At 45.6% G+C, this 27,309-nt stretch overlaps 1 protein-coding gene across 2 annotated transcripts in view; it reads left to right on the forward strand.

Moving 5' to 3' along the window:
* Positions 1-27,309, forward strand: part of PRIM2 (DNA primase subunit 2) — a 297,272-nt gene that overhangs the window by 254,132 nt on the left and 15,831 nt on the right. For both annotated transcript variants that reach the window (XM_068281428.1, XM_068281429.1), the window contains exon 13: positions 23,500-23,568. In XM_068281428.1, coding sequence (XP_068137529.1) covers positions 23,500-23,568 — 69 coding nt within the window. The remainder of the gene's footprint in view (positions 1-23,499; positions 23,569-27,309) is intronic.

Raw genomic sequence — 27,309 nt, forward strand, 5'->3', positions numbered from 1 at the left:
CCATGGTGAAGGGGCATCTTGTGGATTATGCCCCCTTTGTACCTCATGCCCCTTTGTACCTCTTGTGTGTCCTCTGTCCCCCTTGTGTACTCGTGTCCGCCTCTGTCCATCTTGTGCCCTCCTCTATGCCCTCTGTGTCCCCGTGTTCTCTGTTTGTCCCCCTATGTCCTCCTTTGCATGGGCACAGTATAGGGAGTCCCCGACATTGTAGCGGGTTGGAGGTTCGTATTGGCAGGTCGTTCACAAGTTAGGAACTCCCTGCATTTGGACTATAAGGCGCAGTGACTTTTTTTCCCCCACTTTTGGGGGAGAAAAGAATTAGTGTTATAGTCCAAAAAATAGAGTATCTATCGACCATCTATCTGATGGAAAATTGCATGGCGTGTACCAGGCTTTAGAGAAGCCCAGTAGGCATGACCATGGGTTAGTAATATTGCCTTGACACTCAGGGTCAGTACAGTAATGGTCCCTGGTTCTCTACTTGAAACTGAAGCTTCTTAGGGTAATATCCCTACTGCATATGTCAATTAAAGCGTATTCTTAATGAGCTAGCACTTATCTGCTTGTTGGTGGGAACCTAAGGGCGTTTTTCCACAACACGTTACTAGCAGGCGTTCTCCCTATGCGTTTTCGGATGCAGAAATGCAGCCTATTGCCATCAATAGGCTGCATGCGCAACGCGGGTGGAAAAAAAATGATGCATGCTGCAGTTTTTACAAAACGCATCCGAATACCTGTAGCGTGTATGGCACAGCTAAAGTGATTGAAATGCGAATTCACATCAACACAGGTGCCGTGTCCATTTCATAAATGGACATGACACCCACTGGAAATGCAGCCTACAGAGCAGAGTTGCTTGTGCGTAGCACAATTCTAGGAGAGACATTTAATCAATTTAACCGGGTAATGATGTTTGTAAGCGTCTGCTTACCTGCCTATATGTTTATCTCATCATTTCACCTGCTTTACTTCTTATTAACAGTAGAATATATGAAGATTCTCAACAGCAAAAATTGGTGTATTTCAATGTACCAGTGCTATGTCTGCACAGCACTGCAGACAAATTTTATTGTTAATGTTAAGCATTTATATAGTGCTGACATTTTCTGCAGCACTTTAATGAGTATATAGTCTTATCACTAACTCCTCAGAGAGGCTAACAATCTAATCCCTGCCATAGGCTTATGTCCATCATAGTCTATGGCCAATTGTAAGGGGAAGCTAATTCACTTATCTGTATGTTGTTTGGGGTGTGGGAGGAAACCAGAGTGGCTGAAGGAAACCCATACAGACGCAGGGAGAACATACAAATTCTGTGCAGATATTGCCCTGGCTGGTTTTCAGTAGTGCTATCCACTAGGCCACTGTGCTGTCCCTAAATGACTTCATAATAAGGGAATGCATAACCGCGATGTTTCGGAGCATAGTTAGACCTCCTTTGTTAAGTTATACTACACTGAATGATCGGTAAGTGCAAACATTTATGGTTTTATCCAACTATACTTTGTTAGACGTTCATAATTAACTCCAGTTTATATGCTCTTCCTTTTGACTGAAAAGTTTCTCTTGTCTGTTAAGCTGCCTTATAATATGAAATTTCTAGAAAGGCAGAAACATTTCTTTAGGGATTCCTTCTGTTAAAACTCATCATTGGTTTTTGGCCCAATGTCTTTAAAGTGTATAACACTTTGTTATTATTACCATAATTTAGTAATTTGTGTGGGAAGCAATAGTGAATTTCATACCAACATAAAGTATCATTAAGCTATTCCTCCTTGGGATTCATGTTTGTGGAGTCATTGGGGAGGCATTTCCTTTTTGGCTTATGTTGAAGGAATTGAATCACATAAAAGAGGCACCAGCTTCACATCTGATTAAAGTCTAGTGCAGTGTGCCGGAGGGAAGACCATCTGGGGTTGGCATGTGTCTCTGTCCATGATCTGATATCAGCCTGGCAGCCACTAACATGATTAATAGCTTTCAGCTTTAGCACATTATGGGCCAATCAGACTGCAAGTCCAGTTATCAGTTTATTTTGGTAGATGGCTGCATTATATCAAATGTATGTAATTGATCTTAACAAATTGTTCCCTTGGACTAAATGTAATAGCTTAAGTTATATTTTTGCACAAAGTTTAGAAGATGTTTATAGCCAATTTTGTTTATCTGTAACTTGATAGCAGTGTTGATGGAATTAGTCAGAGTTCTGGATTGAGAGTCATTATGAGATGTTAAGTTGTAAATTGTTAATTACACATACCACTACATTGCCTTAAGCTGCTTAATTAAAATCAACAGTTATTAGTGAAAGTAGCTAAAGTGAAAGGCATATAGAGGCTGCCATATTTAATTCATTTTAAACAAAACCAGTTGCCTGGCAGTTCTGATCTTTCTGGCATCAGCAGTGTCTGAATCACACACATGTGCAGGTCAAAAACACTATAGGAAGAGCACAAATTCAAGTAATCCCAACTAATCTCTAGTAAACCGTAAGGCCTGCTGCCATCAGTAAAACAGGTCAATAAGAGGTAGGGGACAAGCGGAGGCCAAAAAACGCTCCCTGTACAATAGGTGAGAGATGCACCCAGATACAGAATCTGTCACTTTCTTTGTTGGCTGTATCTGTCATACAACACTATCAGCATTTGTGCTCTTTGCCATAATTATCTGAATCACACACCTCAATCAAGCATGTGATTTATATAGTCAGACTTTAGTCATAACAGCTTATCTGCATGCATGTTCAGGGTCTATGCCTAAAAGTATTAGAGGCTCAGGCTGATGATCAGCAGGGCTGCCAGGAAATTTACTTTGCAATCTACATTGTTGAAAATGAAATAAATGTCAGCCTCCAAATCTCTCTCATCACAGGTTCCCTTTATTTCTTTTACCTCTTGCACTGAAATTGAAGCTCTAGCGGCCAGGCTAGTTTTAACATTTTTCACATGCTTAAAAAAAACACAATACAGACTGAGGGCTGGTGCACACCGAGTGGCTTTTTCAGCGTTTTTGCAGCCGCTTGGTCAATGTATCTCAATGGGGTGGTTCACACCAGAGCGGGAGGCGTTTTGCAGAAACGCATACTCCCGGGTTGAGGCATTTTTTGGATTGTGGATGCGTTTCTGCCTCAATGTTAAGTATAGGAAAAACGCAAACCGCTCTGAAAAACGCCTGTTCAGAGCAGTTTTGCCGGCATTTTTGTTACAGTAGCTGTTCAGTAACAGCTTTACTGTAACAATATATGAAATCTACTACACCAAAACCGCTACTCAAAACCGCAAAACGCTAGCTGAAACGCTACAGAAAAAGAAGAAAAAGCGTTTTAAAATCTGCTAGCAGTTTGAGGATCTGCTAGCGTTTTTTGGTGTGCACCAGGCCTTAACCACTTCCCAACCGCCTAACGCACAGGGGCGGCCGTGAAGTGGAGCCCGCAAGGACCAGCTCACCCACAGAGGCGGCGGTCCTTGTAAGGGCATGGGCGGAGCGATCGCGTCGTCCGTGACGCGATCCTCCGCCGGCGCCTGTCTCCGTACACCCGCCGCAACATCCCGCCGGCCATACGGAAGCGCCGGCGGGATGTTAACCCCGCGATCGCCGCATACAAAGTGTATAATACACTTTGTAATGTTTACAAAGTGTATTATACAGGCTGCCTCCTGCCCTGGTGGTCCCAGTGTCCGAGGGACCACCAGGGCAGGCTGCAGCCACCCTATGTCGCACCCAAGCACACTGATTTCTCCCCCCCTGCCCCAGATCGCCCACAGCACCCCTCAGACCCCCCCCCCTGCCCACCCCCCAGACCCCTGTTTGCACCCAATCACCCCCCTAATCACCCACCAATCACTCCCTGTCACTATCTGTAAACGCTTTTTTTTTTATCCCTCCCCCTGCCCCCTCCTGATCACCCCCCACCCCTCAGATTCTCCCCAGACCCCCCCCCCCGTGTACTGTATGCAACTATCCCCCCTGATCACCTGTCAATCATCCATCAATCACCCCCTGTCACTGCCACCCATCAATCAGCCCCTAACCTGCCCCTTGCGGGCAATCTGATCACCCACCCACACCAATAGATCGCCCGCAGATCCGACATCAGATCACCACCCAAACGCAGTATTTACATCTATTCTCTCCTCTATACACCCACTAATTACCCATCAATCACCCATCAATCACCACCTGTCACTGTTACCCATCAGATCAGACCCTAATCTGCCCCTTGCGGGCACCCAAACACCCGCCTACACGCTCAGATTGCCCTCAGACCCCCCCTTATCAATTTGCCAGTGCATTAGTTACATCTGTTCTTCCCTGTAATAACCCACTGATCGCCTGTCAATCACCCATCAATCACCCCCTGTCACTGCCACCCATCAATCACCCCCTGGCACTGCCACCCATCAATCACCCCCTGTCACTGCCACTCATCAATCAGCCCCTAACCTGCCCCTTGTGGGCAATCTGATCACCCACCCACACCAATAGTTCGCCCGCAGATCCGACGTCAGATCACCTCCCAAGTGCAGTGTTTATATCTGTTCTCTACCCTAAACACCCACTAATTACCCATCAATCACCCCCTGTCACTGCTACCTATCAGATTAGACCGCTATCCGCCCCTAGGGCACTCAATCACCCGCCCACACCCTCAGAATGCCCTCAGGCCCCAGCCCTGATCACCTCGCCAGTGCATTGCTTGCATCTATTCCCTTCTCTAATCACACCTTGAGACACCCATCAATCACCTCCTGTCACCCCCTAGCACACCTACCCATCAGATCAGGCCCTAATTTTCCCTCGTGTGGGCTCCTGATCACTCGGCCAAACCCTCAGATCCCCCTCAGACCCCCTTCCGATCACCTCCCCAGTGCATTGATTGCATCTATTTTCCCCTCTAACCACACCCTGAGACACCCATCAATCACCTCCTGTCACCCCCCCCTAGCACTCCTATCCATCAGATCAGGCCCAATACAACCTGTCATCTAAAAGGCCACCCTGCTTATGACCGGTTCCACAAAATTCGCCCCCTCATAGACCACCTGTCATCAAAATTTGCAGATGCTTATACCCCTGAACAGTCATTTTGAGACATTTGGTTTCCAGACTACTCACGGTTTTAGGCCCGTAAAATGCCAGGGCGGTATAGGAACCCCACAAACTGACCCCATTTTAGAAAAAAAACACCCCAATGTATTCTGTTAGGTGTATGACGAGTTCATAGAAGATTTTATTTTTTGTCAAAAGTTAGCGGAAATTGATTTTTTTTTTTTCACAAAGTGTCATTTTTCACTAACTTGTGACAAAAAATAAAATCTTCTATGAACTCGCCATACACCTAACGGAATACCTTGGAGTGTCTTCTTTCTAAAATGGGGTCACTTGTGGGGTTCCTATACTGCCCTGGCATTTTAGGGGCCCTAAACCGTGAGGAGTAGTCTAGAAAACAAATGCCTCAAAATGACCTGTGATTAGGACGTTGGGCCCCTTAGCGCACCTAGGCTGCAAAAAAGTGTCACACATGTGGTATCGCCGTACTCAGGAGAAGTAGTATAATGTGTTTTGAGGTGTATTTTTACACATACCCATGCTGGGTGGGAGAAATCTCTCTGTAAATGGACAATTGTGTGTAAAAAAAATCAAACAATTGTCATTTACAGAGATATTTCTCCCACCCAGCATGGGTATGTGTAAAAATACACCCCAAAACACATTATACTACTTCTCCTGAGTACGGTGGTACCACATATGTGGCACTTTTTTACACCCTAAGTACGCTAAGGGGCCCAAAGTCCAATGAGTACCTTTAGGATTTCACAGGTCATTTTGTGACATTTGGTTTCAAGACTACTCCTCACGGTTTAGGGCCCCTAAAATGCCAGGGCAGTATAGGAACCCCATAAATGACCCCATTCTAGAAAGAAGACACCCAAACGTATTCCGTTAGGAGTATGGTGAGTTCATAGAAGATTTTATTTTTTGTCACAAGTTAGCGGAAAATGACACTTTGTGAAAAAAAAACAATTAAAATCAATTTCCGCTAACTTGTGACAAAAAAATAAAAACTTCTATGAACTCACCATACTCCTAACGAAATACCTTGGGGTGTCTTCTTTCTAAAATGGGGTCATTAGTGGGGTTCCTATACTGCCCTGGCATTTTAGGGGCCCTAAACCGTGAGGAGTAGTCTTGAAACAAAAATGACCTGTGAAATCCTAAAGGTACTCATTGGACTTTGGGCCCCTTAGCGCAGTTAGGCTGCAAAAAAGTGCCAATCATGTGGTATCGCCGTACTCGGGAGAAGTAGTATAATGTGTTTTGGGGTGTATTTTTACACATACCCATGCTGGGTGGGAGAAATACCTCTGTAAATGACAATCTTTTGATTTTTTTACACACAATTGTCCATTTACAGAGTTATTTCTCCCACCCAGCATGGGTATGTGTAAAAATACACCCCAAAACACATTGTGCTACTTCTCCCGAGTACGGCGATACCACATGTGTGGCACTTTTTTGCACCCTAACTGCGCTAAGAGGCCCAAAGTCCAATGAGTACCTTTAGGATTTCACAGGTCATTTTGAGAAATTTTGTTTCAAGACTACTCCTCACGGTTTAGGGCCCCTAAAATGCCAGGACAGTATAGGAACCCCACAAATGACTCCATTTTAGAAAGAAGACACCCCAAGGTATTCTGTTAGTAGTACGGTGAGTTCATAGAAGATTTTATTTTTTGTCACAAGTTAGCGGAAATTGATTCTTATTGTTTTTTTTTCACAAAGTGTCATTTTCCGCTAACTTGTGACAAAAAATAAAATCTTCTATGAACTCACCGTACTACTAACTGAATACCTTGGGGTGTCTTCTTTCTAAAATGGGGTCATTTGTGGGGTTCCTATACTGTCCTGGCATTTTAGGGGCCCTAAACCGCGAGGAGTAGTCTTGAAACGAAATTTCTCAAAATGACCTGTGAAATCCTAAAGGTACTCATTGGACTTTGGGCCCCTTAGCGCAGTTAGGGTGCAAAAAAGTGCCACACATGTGGTATCGCCGTACTCAGGAGAAGTAGTATAATGTGTTTTGGGGTGTATTTTTACACATACCCATGCTGAGTGGGAGAAAGATCTCTGTAAATGGACAATTGTGTGTTAAAAAAATTAACAAATTGTCATTTACAGAGATATTTCTCCCACCCAGCATCGGTATGTGTAAAAATACACCCCAACACACATTATACTACTTCTCCTGAGTACGGCAATACCACATGTGTGGCACTTTTTTGCAGCCTAACTGCGCTAAGGGGCCCAAAGTCCAATGAGCACCTTTAGGCTTTACAGGGGTGCTTACAAATTAGCACCCCCCAAAATGCGAGGACAGTAAACACTCCCCACAAATGACCCCATTTTGGAAAGTAGACACTTCAAGGTATTCAGAGAGGGGCATGGTGAGTCCGTGGCAGATTTAATTTTTTTTTGTCGCAAGTTAGAAGAAATGGAAACTTTTTTGTCGTCACAAAGTGTCATTTTCCGCTTACTTGTGACAAAAATTAATATCTTCTATGAACTCACTATGCCTCTCAGTGAATACTTTGGGATGTCTTCTTTCCAAAATGGGGTCATTTGGGGGGTATTTATACCATCCTGGAATTCTAGCCCCTCATGAAACATGTCAGGTGGTCAGAATAGTCATAGATGCTTGAAAATGGGAAAATTCACTTTTTGCACCATAGTTTGTAAACGCTATAACTTTTACCCAAACCAATAAATATACACTGAATGGGTTTTTTTTTAATCAAAAACATGTTTGTCCACATTTTTCGCGCTGCATGTATACAGATATTTTACTTTATTTGAAAAATGTCAGCACAGAAAGTTAAAAAAATCATTTTTTTGCCAAAATTCATGTCTTTTTTGATGAATATAATAAAAAGTAAAAATCGCAGGAGCAATCAAATAGCACCAAAAGAAAGCTTTATTAGTGACAAGAAAAGGAGCCAAAATTCATTTAGGTGGTAGGTTGTATGAGCGAGCAATAAACCGTGAAAGCTGCAGTGGTCTGAATGGGAAAAAAGTGGCCGGTCCTTAAGGGGGGTAAAGCCCACGGTCCTCAAGTGGTTAAATACAGTGCATCCGGAAAGTATTCACAGCGCATCACTTTTTTCACATTTTTGTTAGTTTTATTCCAAAATGGATTAAGTTAATTTTTTTCCCTCAGAAGTATACACAAAACACTCCATAATGATGGCATGAAAAAGCTTACTTGACGTTTTTTGCAAATTTATTAAAAATAAAAAAAAAAATTGAGGGGCGGAGCGCAACATGGCCGCGTGAGGTTGTGTTTCTCCTGTGCTCCCGGCCACATACTAGCAGAAATCAACTTTTAAGCCTTTTATTCTCCCTTTCAACACCCCTGAGTGGTATGGCAAGCAGAAGAGGACGCAAATCATCTAAAAAAGATCACTTTAAAACACCTAAGGCGACCAAGACCCTCTTAGAAGATTTCTTCACCCCGAGAACTACTAGAAGCACAAATACCAAGATGGCCGACACCGCTGCATCAGGCCCTTCTCCTACTAGTTCTCCTGGCTCCTCCGTGAGTAATCGGGCATTAGAGGACTTATGGACATACCTGAAGGGGATGCCCACCAAAGAAGATATGCAGCAGCAGACGGAGCGCATAGTATGCTCCACGAAAACGGAAATAGCTGCCCTGCGCTCAGACATAGCTTCAACCGTCCAGAGAGTCTCGAGCCTGGAGACTGAAGTGGCCTCCTTGAAATCCGAGCTAGCAAGTCTCCGCGAAGCTAATGATCGCCAGGCGCTCATCCAGAGCGACATGAGGGCGCAGACAGAGGACCTCCAGAACCGAAATCGCCGTAACAATATACGGGTCCGGGGTCTCCCGGAGGCTACTAGACTGGAGGATCTTCAGCCCTCTTTACAGGCCATCTTTAATAATCTCCTCAACAGACCAGTGGGCACCCTCATCAAGATGGACAGAGCCCATCGAGCGCTGCGCCCATTACCAAAGAACTCGGAACCACCAAGAGATGTGATCTGTAGGATCCATGACTACGCAGTGAAGGAGCGCATAATGACTGCAGCTCGCTCTACAGGGTCAGTAGATTTTGATGGTGCCACCATTTCGCTATATCAGGATCTTGCCCCCTTCACATTGGCACAGAGGCGGGCTCTGAAGCCAGTTCTGACGGCTTTACAACATGCTGGAGCTTCCTATAACTGGGGGTTCCCCTTTCAACTCCATGCTCGCCTGGGAGATAAAGCGGCAGCTCTCAGACACCCCAGGGACCTAGCAGAATTCTTCAAAACACTGGGAATTCAGTCTGTCACAGTACCCGAGTGGAGACCTGATGATCGTGACTTCGCCCTCCCTCAGAGAGCGAGAAGACCACGGAACTTACAACCCGATCAAAATGCGATAGAGTAAGTACTACTCCCTGCATCTTTTCAGGCATCCCCACGACGAACTATGAGCACATGGCATTCCAACGTACTCTAGCCCAGTCAGTAGAATGCCTCCCCGACTAGCTGGGATGAACTTCTCCCTTACCGGCCCCAGCTTCTATCATACAGGGCCCTCCTGACGGTCAGGTTCCGAAAGTGCCTCCCGCTCATTCTCCGAACTGGTTCTCGGATTCTACCAGCTCACGGACTTGGAACTGTGTTTCGTAGGGGGAATATCCCGGGCCCATTTATAAATGATCCTTAAAGGACATGCACTCGCCCAGATTTGGGTCGGTCTTCACCCCAGCATACCCTCTTCTTATAACGCTAAGTATCTCATAATTAGAGCTGTGATGGTCATTATCTATAAGGTACAAATGTTTAGCATGATATATGTTCTGACACTCGCCTCATATTTGATTATTACATATGCACATAGACAGGTATAATGTTTCATATAAGCAATGTAATCCCACCCGTCTAAGTGCGTAGTGAGTAGATGGTTTCACTATAATATGACCAACCTGCATGTGCCAGCTTAAGCAGTTAGCCTGCCAGTTATATTTACCATGTAAATGCATTCATAGCTTTTCCCACATTGGGAATGGGCCCGGGGGTTTGCTGGACATGGACCATAGTTTAATGGTTCCGGACCTGGTGGGGGGGGGCGCAGGGGGTACGAGGGAAGGCCTGGTAGATTTGTCGGGGAGAGGCGTCCTGGCTGCACCTAGCCGCTCGCTTTTATAGGAGGTCGGCTGGGAGCACGAAGGCGGATGACAGAATGTCCTTTTACGCAAAAGCACGGAGTCTCATCCTTGTTGTGGGGGGGCTGGGGGATGTTAACATGGAGAGGCCCGACATAAAGACCCGTATCATGTATAGATCTTTCTATGGGGATGTTTGATAGGGGAGGCTCACTCCTAGTTACTGTTATATGGTTTAACCCACACATATTGTTAATGTGGCCGGGAGGGGCGGGACCTGTTCTCCAAGGAGGTTCGTTTCTCTCCCCTCCCCTACTTGGGCCATTTGGGTTCCTTCTCTCCTTTTGTTGAGGGAGGAACTGTCCCAATCTGGGCGATGGCTCTCATGGAGGTTCTCTTCCCTGAGTGCCATACTCTGGAGCAATTGCTCCAAATGTTGTCTGTGTTAATGTTCTATGTCTCTTCCTCTTTTTCTCTATATATTTCTTCCTTATCTCTGCTATTAAGGCCGGCTCTTGGGTCGAGACCCATGGAGTCAATTTGGCATATCCTCCCTGAGCGCCACTATGGCTACACTTAAAGTACAGACGCTCAATGTCAGGGGTCTGAATATACCAGAGAAGCGTTCCGCTCTTCTTTCAGAATTGCACCGCAACAGGGTCCAAGTGGCTCTCCTCCAGGAGACTCATTTCCGTGGACTTGATCATCCCCGGTTAGGTGATAGACGCTTTCCTCAGGCATTCCATAGCACATCCAAAGATTCAAAAACCAAGGGCGTATCCATCTTATTCTCGAGCAGGATCTGCCTAACCCGGGTACAGCAGTGCTTAGATACTGAGGGTAGATATATCCTAGTAAAAGGCCTTTTAAATAACCGCATGATTACTTTTGGTTCTTTTTACGCCCCTAACTCTGGCCAACAGACATTCTTAGAACGATTTCTACAGAATCTGGACTCATTCGCTGAAGGGGATTTGATCATGGGAGGGGACCTCAATGTAGCATTGGATCCTGCCCTGGATACGTCTTCCGGCAGAGCTGCATTACCATACAGAATAGCTAACAAGTGTAAATTAGCCCTTAGGGCAAGACAGTTGGTAGACCTCTGGAGGATTTGCAACCCTACAGAGCGGGACTATACTTTCTTTTCCAACACACATGGAGTATACTCTCGCATCGACTTTCTACTGGTCTCCCATAATCTTCTATCGGTGGCTTCAGATGCCCGTATAGGGACATGCCCTATCTCAGATCACTTCCCGGTAGAAGCCTCTTTCCAGATTTTGGAGGGTAGACGAGGCCCAGCTGCATGGCGCCTAAATACTTCCCTCCTGAAGGACCATACCGTGGCCTCTAAGATCGAAAGGGCACTGAGATCATATTTTGACATCAATACTAGTGAAGAGGTGTCTCCTATGTCTATCTGGGCAGCGCATAAATGCGTTATTAGAGGTGTGCTCATACAGGAGGGCAGTAGAATTAAAAGGGAAAGGAATGAAGCAATTGATAAATCTCTCCTTGAGATTCATAGATTGGAGCTCAAACATAAGGGCTCCCTGTCCAGATCTGATTTGGAAACTCTTACAGTGGAGCGAGAGAAACTGAAATCTCTCTTATTCTATAAAGCACGCTTTGCAGCGACACGCTGCAAACGTCATTACTATGAGTTTGGGAATAAATGCAGCAGATTGTTAGCCCGCGCTCTTAAAACCCAACAGACCTCAAATTATATACCCACTATCCAGGATAACAACTCTAAAATCCACCATAGGTCACTATCAATAGCAAAAATATTTCGTGAATATTATAACTCTCTTTATAATTTGCCGGGGGTAGTGTCTAGGGGGCCCTGCTCCACCCTATCTAACAAAATCCAAAAATACATAAGGGACTCGGGTATGCCCACCTTGTCCGAAGCCGAGATACAAGAATTGGAAAATCCAATCTCTCTAGACGAACTCAGAATTGCTATTACTCAATCCCCTTCAGGGAAGGCCCCGGGCCCGGATGGCTTTTGCCTAGAATATTATAAACAGTTTCTGGAAATCCTTCACCCCTCTTTACTAAGAGCCTTCAACGCTTTATCAGACCCAGAGTCTCCCGTCTCATTCCCAAAAGACATGCTTATGTCACATATCACTGTGCTGCATAAACAAGGTAAGGACCCCAATCTATGCCCCAGCTACCGTCCCATCTCATTACTCAACCTAGACCTGAAATTGTACGCTAAAATCTTAGCCAACCGATTATCCCCCCTAATGCCCCAGCTGGTCAACTTTGATCAGGTGGGCTTTATACCTACAAGAGAGGCCCGAGACAACACAATTAGGACTTTGGCGGTGATCCATCGGGCACGGTCGGAGGCCTTCCCAATGATGTTATTATCCACAGACGCAGAGAAGGCCTTCGATCGTGTCCACTGGGAGTTCATCAGAAACACTCTGGGTCATGTAGGGTTACCTCATAACATGCTTTCTTGGATAATGGCGCTGTATACTTCCCCCTCGGGCAGGGTTAAGGTCAATGGAGAACTTTCGGAACCTTTTAATATCGCAAATGGGACAAGACAGGGGTGCCCACTTTCCCCCTTTATCTTCGCCCTCTCATTAGAACCCCTACTCCGTAGGATAAGGGCAAACACCGATATTACAGGGATAAGGTTCCCATCGGCAGAGCACAAAATAGCTGCTTACGCAGACGACATGCTCTTCTATATTTCCAATCCCCATATTTCTGTCCCTAATCTACTAAAGGAGTTCCAGTTATATGGCCAACTAGCTAATCTAAAAATCAATTATGACAAGTGTGAGGCGTTAGATGTTGGTCTGAGCTCAAATGTAAAGCTGTCTCTACAGACCAATTTCGCATTTAAGTGGGCACCCAAAGCAATTTCCTATTTGGGAACCAAGATTCCGAGCTTTCTCTCTGAGATCTTTAAGCTTAACTATATCCCTCTCCTGGCCACAATCCGAACAGACCTATTGAGATGGGACTTGGCGAAATTCTCCTGGTTTGGCCGGGTCAACATAATTAAAATGAATGTCCTGCCCAGATTTTTATATATCTTTCAGGCACTCCCAATCTCTGTTGTAGTCTCTTTCTTTCGCGAAATTCGCAAATCCCTTCAGAGATTTATCTGGAGAAGCAAGCCCCCTAGAACAAAATTCACTCTAACCATACTCCCCAAAGAACAAGGAGGGATGGCCCTCCCAAACCTACAGATGTACCACACTGCCGCCTTGTTGATTCGTATAGTAGATTGGCACCGTCACGACCAGGTAAAACAGTGGGTTGGGATGGAGCGGGACTTGGTCTGCCCTCTCCTTCCCAGCCTTCCTTGGATAGATAGAAGCAGAGTGGAGCCTGGAGTGTCTTATCCCCTTGTAGCGGACACTGTAAAATCATTTCTCAAAGCCAACAAGCTCTCACAGATCTCACCATGGCCTTCTCCAATGACCCCTATTCTAGACAACCCAATGTTCCCTCTGGGAACGAACCGACTTGCCTACACACACTGGATGGGCACTCGGCCACTGAGAGCCCAACATTTATTAGAGGGGGGCACCTGGCTGAGTATTACTGCGTTGAAGGCCAGATTAAACCAACCTGCCTTAGATCCATGGTCCCTATTACAATTCCAACACTATTTACTCAGTATAGGTAATAGACAAAACCTAACGCGGGATCTCACGCCATTTGAGAAGCTGTGTAATGAAGAGGGATATGCTACTAAGGCGATCTCACAAATTTATGCCATGCTTATCGCAAACCACGCGATTCCCAATGGGTTGAGAACCAAATGGGAGGCTGCCCTAAACCAGACTTTCACGGATGCTCAATGGCGGAAGATCCTAATTTTGGCGCATAAAAGTTCCACGTCAGCCCGAATTCAAGAATCAGGATACAAGCTTCTAACGCAGTGGTACTACACGCCAGAAAGGCTACATCGGATATACCCAAACACTAGTCCTCTGTGCTGGAGATGCACAGCACATACAGGCACCCTTCTACACATATTTTGGAGCTGTCCTGCCATCGCCCCATTTTGGGATTCTGTAAAGACCATCATTACACAGGTTACAGATGTAGAGGCATCTGCTGACCCCGCCTACTACCTTTTACATAACACACCAAGAAGCCTTGGAGGCTATAAAAGATCTCTTTCCAAACATTTGATAAATGCGGCTCGCATAATTATAGCTAGGCACTGGAAGTCAACCCAGGCCCCCACGGTTTCAGAATGGCTGCTTGAGATTAAATCAATTGAACGCATGGAGGACCTAACGCAGTCCATCCATCTGAAAAATGAGCAATTTCTCAAGACATGGAGGCCTTGGTTTGAATTCTCTGAATCTGAGGAATACAAACGCCTGTTGGAAATTTAATCACCTACACAATCTCTGACACTCTGACATTGGAGCGTTCTGATTGAGCACAGATAGGGGCGCTCGGGGATTTAGGCTCCCTCTTTTTATAATATACTCGTGGTTTCTCGTCCCCACAGAGCTGGCCAACTCTCTTCTTCTTCTCTTTCTTTCATTGTCTTATCTTTATGTCCCGTTGTATATTCTTCAATGTCTCTATATGTTGTTTTGTCCCATGTTAATTCTATGTTTTAGCTCTAACAGGAAAACTCATATTCCTTCTTGACTAGAAACTAGTAAGCGTAGCAAGTAGTGGTGTTGCCGGAGTGTATGTTCCCTATGGGCCTCCGTCTCACCAGAAGCTTATATGGAAGCTCCTCAGTGCTAGTTTCTCGATTTGCTCACATGGGGGCAGCCATGTGAATCAGTAAAGTCACTTCAATGATATTAATAGTGTTTAAATAATCTACAGAAAGTCCTGTTGATAATAATTCTGCATTTAATTCATATTGTGCTCTGTTTATAGATAAAAGGTGACACTGGTTGGTCACCTAATAGGTATATTCTGTTTTTATATAAAGAGCGCAATATGTAGCGCTATCTGTGTTTTGTATCATTGTTAAAATATCTTTTTCAAAATAAAAAACTCTTTAAATCTGAAAAAAAAAAAAATTGAGACAGCACATGTACATAAGTATTGACAGCCTTTGCTGTGATGCTTTAACCCCCAGAGTGTTACACCGCTCAGGAGGTTTTGCTACCCTGAGTCCTCCAGTCTATAATCTAGTGGCTTTATCAGAAGTTAGCTAGCACTAGGCTAGCTTGTTAAGGTCGTCGGCACCTCCTGATCCCCCAGATACAGCCGCTATATACATTACCCAGCCTCTATCCAGCGATCGTGCAGCCTCCCTGCATAGCTGTTCTTCTTTATGGGGAGGATCATACATGTCATCATGCGCAGTCCCGATCCTCCCCATAGAGAAGAGCGGAGCTGTGTGGGGAGGCTGCGGTGATCTCTGGAGCCAGGCTGGGTAACATATAAGTGGCTGGATTGGGGGTGCTGGCAACCTAAACAAGCTAGCCTAGTGCTAGCTAACTTCTAATAAAGCCACTAAAGCGATTAGATTTAAACTGGAGGACACCTGAGGCCAGCAAAACCTCTGATGCGGCATGCTCGACACAGTGTCGGGCTTACCGCTCAGGAGGTTAAAGAGGCACTTAAGTAAAAAAAAAAAAAAAAGTTTAACTCACCTGGGGCTTCCCTCAGCCCCCTGCAGCTGATCGCTGCCCTCGCCGTTTCTCTCCGATCCTCCCGTCCCCGCCGGCAGCTACTTCCGGTTTCGCCATCAGGACGGGAACGGGAGTGATTCTTCGCGTTCCCAGCCACAATATCGCCCCCTATACTGCTATTGTGGCAAGGAAGGCCGCAATAGCAGCATAGGGGGAGATATTGTGGCTGGGAACGTGAAGAATCACTCGCGTTCCCAGCATGTCAAGTCCTGACGGCGAAACCGGAAGTAGCCGCCGGCGGGGACGGTTGGATCGGAGAGACACGGCGAGGGCACCGATCAGCTGCAGGGGGCTGAGGGAAGCCCCAGGTGAGTAAAAAAAATTTTTTTTTTTTTTTTTTTCTTTTTTTTTTTTTTTTCTTTTTTACACTTAAAGGGATACTGTAGGGGGGTCGGGGGAAAATGAGCTGAACTTACCCGGGGCTTCTAATGGTCCCCCGCAGACATCCTGTGTTGGCGCAGCCACTCCCCAATGCTGCGGCCCCGCCTCCGGTTCACTTCTGGAATTTCTGACTTTAAGTCAGAAAACCACTGCGCCTGCGTTGCCGTGTCCTCGCTCCCGCTAATGTCACCAGGAGTGTACTGCGCAGACACAGACCATACTGGGCCTGCACTGTGCGCTCTTGATGACATCAGCGGGATCGAGGACACGGCAACGCAGGCGCAGTGGTTTTCTGACTTTAAAGTCAGAAATTCCAGAAGTGAACCGGAGGCGGGGCCGGAGCATCGGTGAGCGGCTGCGTGGGCACAGGATGTCTGCGGGGGACCATTAGAAGCCCCGGGTAAGTTCAGCTCATTTTCCCCCGACCCCCCCTACAGTATCCCTTTAAGGTTCACTTTAAAGACACTCTAAACTCTATGGGCTTGATTCACAAAGCAGTGCTAACCTACTTAGCACGTCTAAAGTCTTTAGACGTGCTAACCAGGGTGCTAAGTAGGTTAGCACCGGATTTCTCAATCGGGTCGCGCGCAAAGTTTTACGCGCGCAAAGTCCTGTGCGCGCGCTAAGTCCCATAGGCTTTAATGGACACTTCGCACAGAGCGCTCTGTGCAGTGCGCGCGTAAAAAAGACATGCTAAGGGGGTTTTCACAGGCGTGCTAACAGTTAGCACCGCTTTGTGAATCAAGCCCATTATCATCTTAAAGCAGAGAGCCGATAGAATTAAACTATAGTACCATATATCCCTCTCACGTCAGGTGTCCTTTATAGAAAACAGATGATTTTGTTGCTCTACGTAGCCATCACTAATACTATATATCTTACTTCTTATATAGAAACAATCATGAAACTATTGTTGGATTGCAAAAATACTGCAAACTGCTCAGCTATCCAAAACTCTAAGCACACCAAAACTTGTCATGGTGTAACAGAAAAATGAATTGCAAATACTATTGGTAGCGTGTGGCTTTATTCATTTAGCAAATGCAATTTATATTTGTATGCTTTGTATTAGTGAGCTAGCATCTAATATTGTGGACAGCAGGATGACTCGCTTGCTATGTCTGACATGGTGAAAACCAGGCTCTAGAAAGAAGGGGTAAAATGTCACCTTCATTCAATTGTGTACTCTTGTAGAGGTTATCACGTTGTAGCAGCAATTTCCTGTATTTGACTTATTTTTATTGTTACAGGGGACTTAGCGTAGCATGTTCTCTACATGTAATAAAGGTCACCCAGTATAGCATTGGCTTGATAAGAGATAGAGTACATTCAGCTTCGAAGAGATTACATAGTATAAAACGAAGTAGAGAATTGTATTTTCATAATGTTATATAGTTACAGTTTGGTTGAAAAAAGACATCCATCCATCAAGTTCAGCCAGGAACCCAGGACCTTCTGCATGTAAAGCAGTGCAGATTTGGACAGAGGTGCCATTGCCACTATTGGACCTTTTTGAGCTTGCACTCCTTGCCTGATGAAGCGGGTTATACCTGCGAAACGCGTTGCGGAGTGCCAAAATAGTTATTTGCGATTTGAACAATCTCGATTGTCCATCATTTCAGGAGGTAAGTCCACCTGTACTCCTCCTTTTTAGTTGTTTTTAGATGATTTTAACCTGCCTGGCGCCTCTGTCCAAATCTGCACAGTATATAGTCCACCTTGGGTGGAGGGGACTTTCCCCTTCTTTCTATCTACAGAGAGCGACTTCTTAAACCTGAGTGGGGTCAGGTTCTAATGCTCCTCACCTGCATTTCAAGTGGTTGCCTATGTGGTAACCCGTGTTTGTGAGTATATCCACATCTGTTAATTATTTTGCCAACAATTGTTAGACTTACTGCACTATATTGGGCTCTCGGTTTTTCTTTTTGTTTCAAGTGCATGTAAAGCAGATGTGATAACCACACTATAGAACCTACACTATAGGTTGTCATCTTAACAAATGTTAAAAGGAACTTTCACACCAAATCTGATTGCTAGTTAGTTAGTCTACTTTAATCATTTTTCCTTACTTAAAGGGTACCTGAGAAGACCAGAGCTGAGGCCACACAGTGGGTGAACATGGGAGCAGACACATACCCCTTTGTCTGTCCTCTGCCGAAACACTCAGTGAGCTGGTAATCCATTCCATTAGTGGCCGCAACAAAATCTATTCAGCGGCTTTGCCCCGGGAGTAGTATGGCCGTATATGCACAATCTTTCAAGTTCTCGGGAATCGACCTGGAAACACTGACAACGCTGTGGTAGCGAAATTTTTTAGGTTGGAGATGGGCACATTGACAGAATCTGATCTACTACCTTATTTCGCGCCGTATAAGACGCTCCGGAGTATAAGACGCACCCAGGTTTAGAGGGCAAAAACCAGGGGAAAAAAATACTAAACCTGGTGCGTCCATATTCCAGGAGCGTCTTGTACATGTCGTCCTGTGTGTCCTCATGTGTGCTCCTGTGCCCCCCCATATCCCCATGTGCCCCCATGTGTCCTTCTGTGCCCCCATGTGTCCTTCTGTGCCCCCATGTGTCCTTCTGTGCCCCCATGTGTCCTTCTGTGCCCCCATGTGTCCTCATGTGCCCCCCATGTGTCCTCATGTGCCCCCCATGTGTCCTCATGTGCCCCCCATGTGTCCTCATGTGCCCCCCATGTGTCCTCATGTGCCCCCCATGTGTCCTCATGTGCCCCCCATGTGTCCTCATGTGCCCCCCATGTGTCCTCATGTGCCCCCCATGTGTCCTCCTGTGTGTCCTCATGTGCCCCCCATGTGTCCTCATGTCCCCACCTTGCCTTAGTCTCCTGGCCCCCCATGGAGTGTCAATAGCAGCGGCAACTTACCTTTGATTGCGCTGCCCCCCGCTTGCCTCCTCTGCTTCCCCCCTGCTTATCTGGCCCCCCCAGGTGTAGCAATAAGTATCGGTAGCTTACCTCCGCAGTGCACCCACGATGACTGCAGACATCCGTCTTCCAGGCACTTCTCGCTCTAGTGACCGGCTTGAACTGATGACGTGCAGTTCAAAGCCGGTCACTAGAGCGAGAAGTGCCTGGAAGACGGATGTCTGCAGTCATCGCGGGGCACTGCGGAGGTAAGCTACCGATACTTATTGCTACACCTGGGGGGGCCAGATAAGCAGGGGGGAGGCAGAGGAGGCAAGCGGGGGGCAGCGCAATCATCTAGGATCACCGCGGGAACTGCCAAAGGTAAGTTGCCGCCGCTATTGACACTCTAAGAGGGGCCAAGAGACTCAGGCAGGGGGGAGGAAGGCAGGCACAGAAAGGCAGGGAATCCCCGACGTGGCGGCGGGTCGTGGTTCGTATCGGCGGGCGTTAAGTCGGGGATTCCCTGCCTTTGCCGTATAAGACGCAGGGACTTTTTCTCCCCATTTTTGGGGGAGAAAAAGTGCGTCTTATACGCAACAAATGCGGTATATTGTATTTTTCCTCTGGTTGGGACCACAAATGTAAGCTTTCTACTGCTCATGTGATTTTATAGTTAAAAGTTTTATAAGTTTAGCTCTTATCTGGCTGCCCTTATTTTTTATGTTTCTGCATGTCAGCTCCCTGCCTATACAATTCTATGGGCCTGTTCACAGTGCAATGTTGTAACTGATCGTGTTATTCTATCTCGCTGCTTGAAGGCTTGTATTTAAGTCTATGTCCGGTTTCCATTGACCACTGTGAACCTAGCCTTAAAGGTTAGACTTTTTTCTATGATTTCTGCCTGGCAAAAGCACAAGGGAAGATTTCTATAATGCTGCTGAATGCAAATTAACAATATTTTTCTTTCTTTAGATGAGCTTTAAGGGTTGGCTGAGCAGTGGGGCTGGGTGGAACATGTGGGCGGTAATTCACAGTGGCAATGTTAACTCCCAGTTGCTGTTGTCTATTTTTTAGTTCTGTTTTCAAGCAGGTAACAATAGAAGAAGTGGAGTAACTATTACTAACTCCTATTGACATCCCTACACAGGAAATTCTGAGTAACCTCTAGCCGACCGCGTCACGCCGATGGGCGTGGTCGCGGCGGCAGCAGCCCCAAGGCCGCCTAACGCCGTTCGGCGTAAAGTCCTGGGGCTCTGTTTTGCAGGAGATCGTGCGCAGGCTGCGCGCGCATCTCCTGCTCGGTGGGCAGAGCGGAGCTCCGCCTTCAGTCTCCGAGCAGCTGTTGCTGCTCAGGAGGCTTTTAGACGGCGTAATCGCCATCTAATTACTGGTACAGCGCTGTACTGGGGACAGCCGTGTGACACGGCTGTCCCCTCCTGAGGCTGGGGAGTGATCGGCTGTCATAGGCTGAAACCTATGACAGCTGATCACGCTGATTGACTGAGGGAGGGAGGGAGCAGGGCTACAAAAAAAAATTTTTATTAAAAAAAAAAAGTTAACATAACTATTGATTTAAAAAAATTAATAAACCGGGGGAGGGGGGAATAAATAAACCCTTGGGCGATCAGACCCCACCAACAGACAGTTCTGTGCATATTGAAATTGTTAGTCATCTAACTGTAGCATTTCACTTTAAGTCACTAATTGGATACTCATATAGTGGTGCAAGATGTTTTTGTTCTTATGTAAGGCTCAAGTCAAACTAGAGCCAAAAAACAAACAACACAGACATGTGGATAGATCCTATGTTTTTAAGGCGCGCACACACACCATACTTCCGCCAACGACGGGTCCGCCAGACCCTCCCGCTGGGTGGACGTTCTGCCGACAGTAGCACCGATGTACGCGCTGTTGAGCGTGAGCGGATTGTACCAAAACAGCCTTATCAGTCTTCCGACAGCGCATACACACGTGCCACTGTCGGCAGATTGTCCGCCCGGCGGGAGGGTCTGACGGACCCGTCGTTGGCGGAAGTATGGCATGTGTGTACGCGCCTTAAAAACATAGGATCTATCCACATGTCTGTGTTGTTTGTTTTTTGGCTCTAGTTTGACTTGAGCCTTACATAAGAACAAAAACATCTTGCACCACTATATGAGTATCCAATTAGTGACTTAAAGTGAAATGCTACAGTTAGGTGACTGACAATTTAAATATGCACAGAACTGTCTGTTGGTGGGGTCTGATCGCCCACCCCCCTGCCGCCCATGGCATATGTACGCGCCTTTAATATGACCTTTTCACATGTGTGATTTTGAAAGACATCCCTTTGATCCATTGCAGTCTGTAAACACTATGGCCTAGATTCACAAAAGCAGTGCAATAGAAAAAAATCTGGAAAGGAAAATACCGCATTCGGTCTTTTAGACCTTTGTGTGCTAATTCATAAAGATTTTCACAGCTGCCTTTGAAGTTCGGTAAATTACTGCAGCCCATTGAGCGGTACAGCAGAATGTGGCGATATCTATCTTTTGTTACAAGCTGTAATTACAGCTCCCTGCACAGGTGACTGACACAGACTTCCCTGCACAGATGATTCACACAGACGGCTCCCTGCACAGATGACTCACAGAGACTTCCCTGCACAGATGACTTAAAGGGCCCATACACAGATTTTTGGCCAATCGATCGATCAAAATCGATCCATCGATTGCGAATCGATTGACCAATCTATCGATTTGCGATAGATTTCAATCGATCTGGCAGGCTGGAAAATCTAGGTCGATCTGTTTAGATTTCTTATCATTTTGCATCGGCCCTAATGGAAATCTGATGGCAAAAAAATGCCATCAGATCGATTTTCAATAGATTTCAAACTAAAACGGAAATCTGTTCCTAGTAAAAAAATTTCCTAAACACATCAGATAGATCAGAAATCTATCTGATGATCTATCTGCTGCTAATTTAATGAGTGTATGGCCACCTTTACACAGACTTCCCTGCACAGATAACTCACACAGACTTCCCTGCACAGATGACTCACAAAGACTTCCTTGCACAGATGACTCACACAGACGGCTCCCTGCACAGATGACTCAGAGACTTCCTTGCACAGATGACTCACACAGACGGCTCCCTGCACAGCCACAGATGACTCACACAGAAGGCTCCCTGCACAGCCACAGATAACTCACAACTTCAGCTCCCTGCGCTTTGCATTGTTAAGACCTCACCAGAGGTGTCGGTAATTATCGTCCGGCTTACCGCTTGTTGAAGGCTTTATGAATTGACATTTGCTGACAATTTACTGACATGTGTTGGAGGTAACTACAGCCAAGTCGGTAATTTATCTCCCTGGTCGGAAATTTTAGCTTTTCATGCGGTAACAGCCTTTATGAATTGACACTTTGCTAAGTGCTCGGGAAAGTCTGCTGTTTTCAGCATTACCGCATGCTAGATAGACCACCAGAACATAGTAGTTGTTATACTTGTGCATTGTTGTCTTCAGTTTTTGTATTTTGTTTTAGTTTTTTCTTTTGCACATATTTATTTAGACAACTAAAATTACGCTTCTGTTCTTGGTCTGCAATAGTTAGGGAGAATTAAAAAAATAAATAAAAATAAGAGTGGATATTTATCCATATGTATCGTCTATTTACAGCAACACAGAAGATGCTGCCACTAAATAAATTGTGTATTGTTAATAAATTCATGTTATTGGAGGATACATTACATGACAAATATATGTTTTCTCATACTAATAGGAAGTATGTTTGTCCCAGAGTAAATTGCACTATAAATAGCTATTCTCCAATATTCCTGTTGCCTACAGTAGGTAGATATGACAGATTTTAGACTAGTCCATCTCTGCAGACAAGGTCACATGACCTCTAAAGTTGAGGATCCCAGTATGTGAGTTTGAGGTAGTGACTACAGTAATATGTTTGTTACAGAGGATGACGGGGATTAGTTAACAATAAAATAAAGACAAGTCAGTCACCTATTCTTGTGGTCAGGGCTGTGGAGTCGGTACAAAAATCATCCAACTCCGACTCCTCAGTTAATGAAACCATCGACTCCAGGTACCCAAAATGGCTTCAACGCCGACTCCACAGCCCTGCTTGTGGTTCCAGGCTTCCGTCCCCATTATGGAGTTTGTATGTTCTCATCTTGTGTAAGTTGCCTTTCTTAGCCCAGAAAATATTCTGATAAGTTCACTGAACTCTATTAAAAAAAAAATACTCCGGAATGTGATGGAGCCAATAAATTGTAAGCTTTTTTGAGGGGCTGTAAGCAATGTCAGTAGTCAACTCTGTAAAACACTGTGTAATGTGTTATAGTGTAATTAATTTCCTTTATTTATACTGCACTAAGTTTTCATACTGTAATATTTTCAATACATTTGAAATCTTTATTTCTGTTTTAGATTTTGGACCTTGTTAAAGGCATGCATTTCCAGCTGGCATGCCAGAAGTATTTTGAACTAACACACAACGTAAGTTACGGTTTTACTTAATTTTTTTTCTATTCTTTTTTGAAGGCGTAAGAAAATGGGAACCTGTAACCAAGGTTTTGTATAGACTGTTAAATAGAGTACATCTTGTATTATGACAAAGGAAGTGATTATTCATTTAACCAGTTATCGTCCTGGGGTCAATATATCTACACCCCGCAGGACTTCATCTAATGTCCCAGGGGCGTAGATATATGTAACTTGCCAGGGTCGCCCGCCAGGCACACTCCCGCACATGTCCTCGTCGCCTATTAGTACACTGATCAGTACTGATCAAAGTGCCTGTGATCAATGAGATGCCGGTGGTCATTGACAAAAGTGAAAGTAAAGCATACATGCATTACTTCCTGTAACGCGTGTATGTAGTACACAGGAGAAATCAAGTGGGGGGACATTTAGTGGCCAAATAGTAAAATTACACCTATATACATTTCAATAAATAAAAAAAACATAAAATAAACCATTAATGAACCCCTTACCTCCATCCCATATTTACCAAATACAACACTTTTAAAAAAAAACAAAGTGACATATATGTATCTTTATTTCCAAATAAAATATTGTCGCCATACATTGGCTATCATTCATAAAGCATTACCGCATTCGGTAATGCAGAAAACAGCTTACTTTACCGCAGAGGCGGCCTTAGAGTATGCGGGGCCTGGGGCGAGTGTCACATGCGGGGCCTAGAGCCATAAGTGTAGGCCATATACCGTATCGCCACGTTCATGGGCTTGTCCGCCTTTAATGCAGTACGCCTTACTATTATTATTTGAAAACAATTACGTTCGGTAAAGGCCACTAAGCCAACCAATATAAAAAACAATGGTACTACCATTCGCTATTTGATTACATTACATATTTTAATTATTCTATATAGCTAGTACAGCGCCCAGTATATAGCTAGTATAGTGCCCAGTATATAGCTAGTATAGCGCCCAGTATATAGCTAGTACAGCGCCCAGTATATAGCTAGTATAGTGCCCAGTATATAGCTAGTATAGCGCCCAGTATATAGCTAGTATAGCGCCCAGTATATAGCTAGTACAGCGCCTAGTATATAGCGAGTATAGCGCCCAGTATATAGCTAGTACAGCGCCTAGTATATAGCTAGTACAGCACCCAGTATATAGCTAGTATAGTGCCTAGTATATAGCTAGTATAGCGCCCAGTATATAGCTAGTATAGCGCCCAGTATATAGCTAGTACAGCGCCCAGTATATAGCTAGTACAGTGCCCGGTATATAGCTAGTACAGTGCCCAGTATATAGCTAGTACAGTGCCCGGTATATAGCTAGTACAGTGCCCGGTATATAGCTAGTATAGTGCCCGGTATATAGCTAGTATAGCGCCCAGTATATAGCTAGTATAGCGCCCAGTATATAGCTAGTACAGTGCCCAGTATATAGCTAGTACAGTGCCTAGTATATAGCTAGTATAGCGCCCAGTATATAGCTAGTATAGCGCCCAGTATATAGCTAGTATAGCGCCCAGTATATAGCTAGTACAGCGCCTAGTATATAGCTAGTATAGCGCCCAGTATATAGCTAGTACAGCGCCTAGTATATAGCTAGTACAGCACCCAGTATATAGCTAGTATAGTGCCTAGTATATAGCTAGTATAGCGCCCAGTATATAGCTAGTACAGCGCCTAGTATATAGCTAGTATAGTGCCCAGTATATAGCTAGTATAGCGCCCAGTATATAGCTAGCACAGCACCCGGTATATAGCTAGTACAGTGCCCGGTATATAGCTAGTACAGTGCCCGGTATATAGCTAGTACAGTGCCCGGTATATAGCTAGTACAGTGCCCGGTATATAGCTAGTACAGTGCCCGGTATATAGCTAGTACAGTGCCCGGTATATAGCTAGTACAGTGCCCGGTATATAGCTAGTACAGTGCCCGGTATATAGCTAGTACAGTGCCCGGTATATAGTTAGTACAGTGCCTAGTATATAGCTAGTACAGTGCCCGGTATATAGCTAGTACAGTGCCCGGTATATAGCTAGTACAGTGCCTGGTATATAGCTAGTACAGTGCCCGGTATAAAGTTAGTACAGTGCCCGGTATATAGCTAGTACAGTGCCCGGTATATAGCTAGTATAGTACCCGGTATATAGCTAGTACAGTGCCCGGTATATAGTTAGTACAGTGCCTAGTATATAGCTAGTACAGCGCCCAGTATATAGTTAGTATAAATAGTTCCCAGTGCATAACTAATAACAATAATGCTCCCCCAGCCAGCCCCAGTGCCCCGCCCAAATCATGTACCCCTCAAATAATCCTACCTACCGGACAGTATCTGCTGTGCCTCAGCTGAGTCCCCTGGCCTCTGCTCTGCAATACGTCCGGCGGCTGCTGCAGACAGTGGCTCGCTCAGTGAGTCTCTCAGACTCTCAGTCCTGGTCGGCTCTAGGTCGGGCTGCAGCTGCCACGGGGAGCGCTCTCTCTGCGCATGGATATGACGTCATTCGTGACGTCACTCGCTGGGTGCCAGCAGCCGGGCAGAGGAGGAAATGCCGATGCGCTCCAGCCTATACAGGAAGGAAGCGCATCAGGTCAGTGCGATCGGCGGCTGCTGCCGCCGCAGCAGCCAGCAATAAATATTAAATTAGGCCGGCTCTGAATGGCGGTGCGCGGGGCCTCCTCAAGCGCGGGGCCTGGGGCGACCGCCCCACTTGCCCCCCCCAAAGGCCGGCTCTGCTTTACCGAGTACTTAACAAATTGTCAATTCAGTAAAGCGGTTACAGCATGAAAAGCAGAAATTCCTGAGTAGTGAGGTAAATTACCGACTTGTGCAGTAATTACCTCAACACACGTCAGTAAATGTCAATTCATAAAGATTAGAGCAGGCGGTAATGGCAAGAAGAATACCGCCTGCTTTGAAGAGGTGATAAGAGAGCGATAAGAGCAAAGTTAACCTCCTTGGCGGTATGGACGAGCTCAGCTCGTCCATGTACGCCAAGGAGGATTGCTCAGCTCCTGGAGGGTCTTTTTATGTACTTTTTTCCCCCAGAACTTGTAGCTAGCACTTTGCTAGCTACATGTTCTGTCCGATGCGCCGCTAGAGGGGCTGTGTCCCCCCCCCCCCCCCCCCAAACGCCTAGCCTGGCGAATTACCGCCAGGCTGCGCAATGGGAAGGATCGGAGCTCCCCATGATGTCATGACCGATCATCACCATGGCGACGGGAGAAGCGGCGATAGGAAGTCACGCTTCTCATGGGATCTCGGACGCGTAAGTATGGCCGGCAGGGATTGGGAGGGTGGATGCGGACGGCGTGGAGTACAGCTGTAGCTAGCTACAGCAAGCGGGGAAAAAATATTTAACAAAAAGGGTAATGGTACTTATGTACGCATTACCCAGAATGCCAGGGAGGTTAATGAAGACTCACAAGCAGAAGCAGTGAGATCTCCACCCAAGCAGCAGCAGCGAGAGCGGAACAAGGCTTCTCCTAAATACCTTAGGTTGTGTGTTTAACCTCTTGGGTTCCTGCTTTTAAGATGTGTATTTCACATCAGAAAGCCTGCCAAGTTTCTTGAAGTTCTACGCTGTGGCAATTAAATAGATTGTTAAGAAAGACTGATAGACAGATACAGAGCAATTCAGGGCAAGCAGAGGCAGTATAACAAAACATGAACATCTAAAGGGAAGTTGGGGATGCCTCTGCTGTTGTCTCTGCACGGAGATCAGCAATGTAACAAAACACTCTCCTCATGTTA

Source organism: Hyperolius riggenbachi, chromosome 4, assembly GCF_040937935.1.
Source record: "Hyperolius riggenbachi isolate aHypRig1 chromosome 4, aHypRig1.pri, whole genome shotgun sequence".
In the NCBI taxonomy this organism is placed as follows: Eukaryota; Metazoa; Chordata; class Amphibia; order Anura; family Hyperoliidae; genus Hyperolius; species Hyperolius riggenbachi.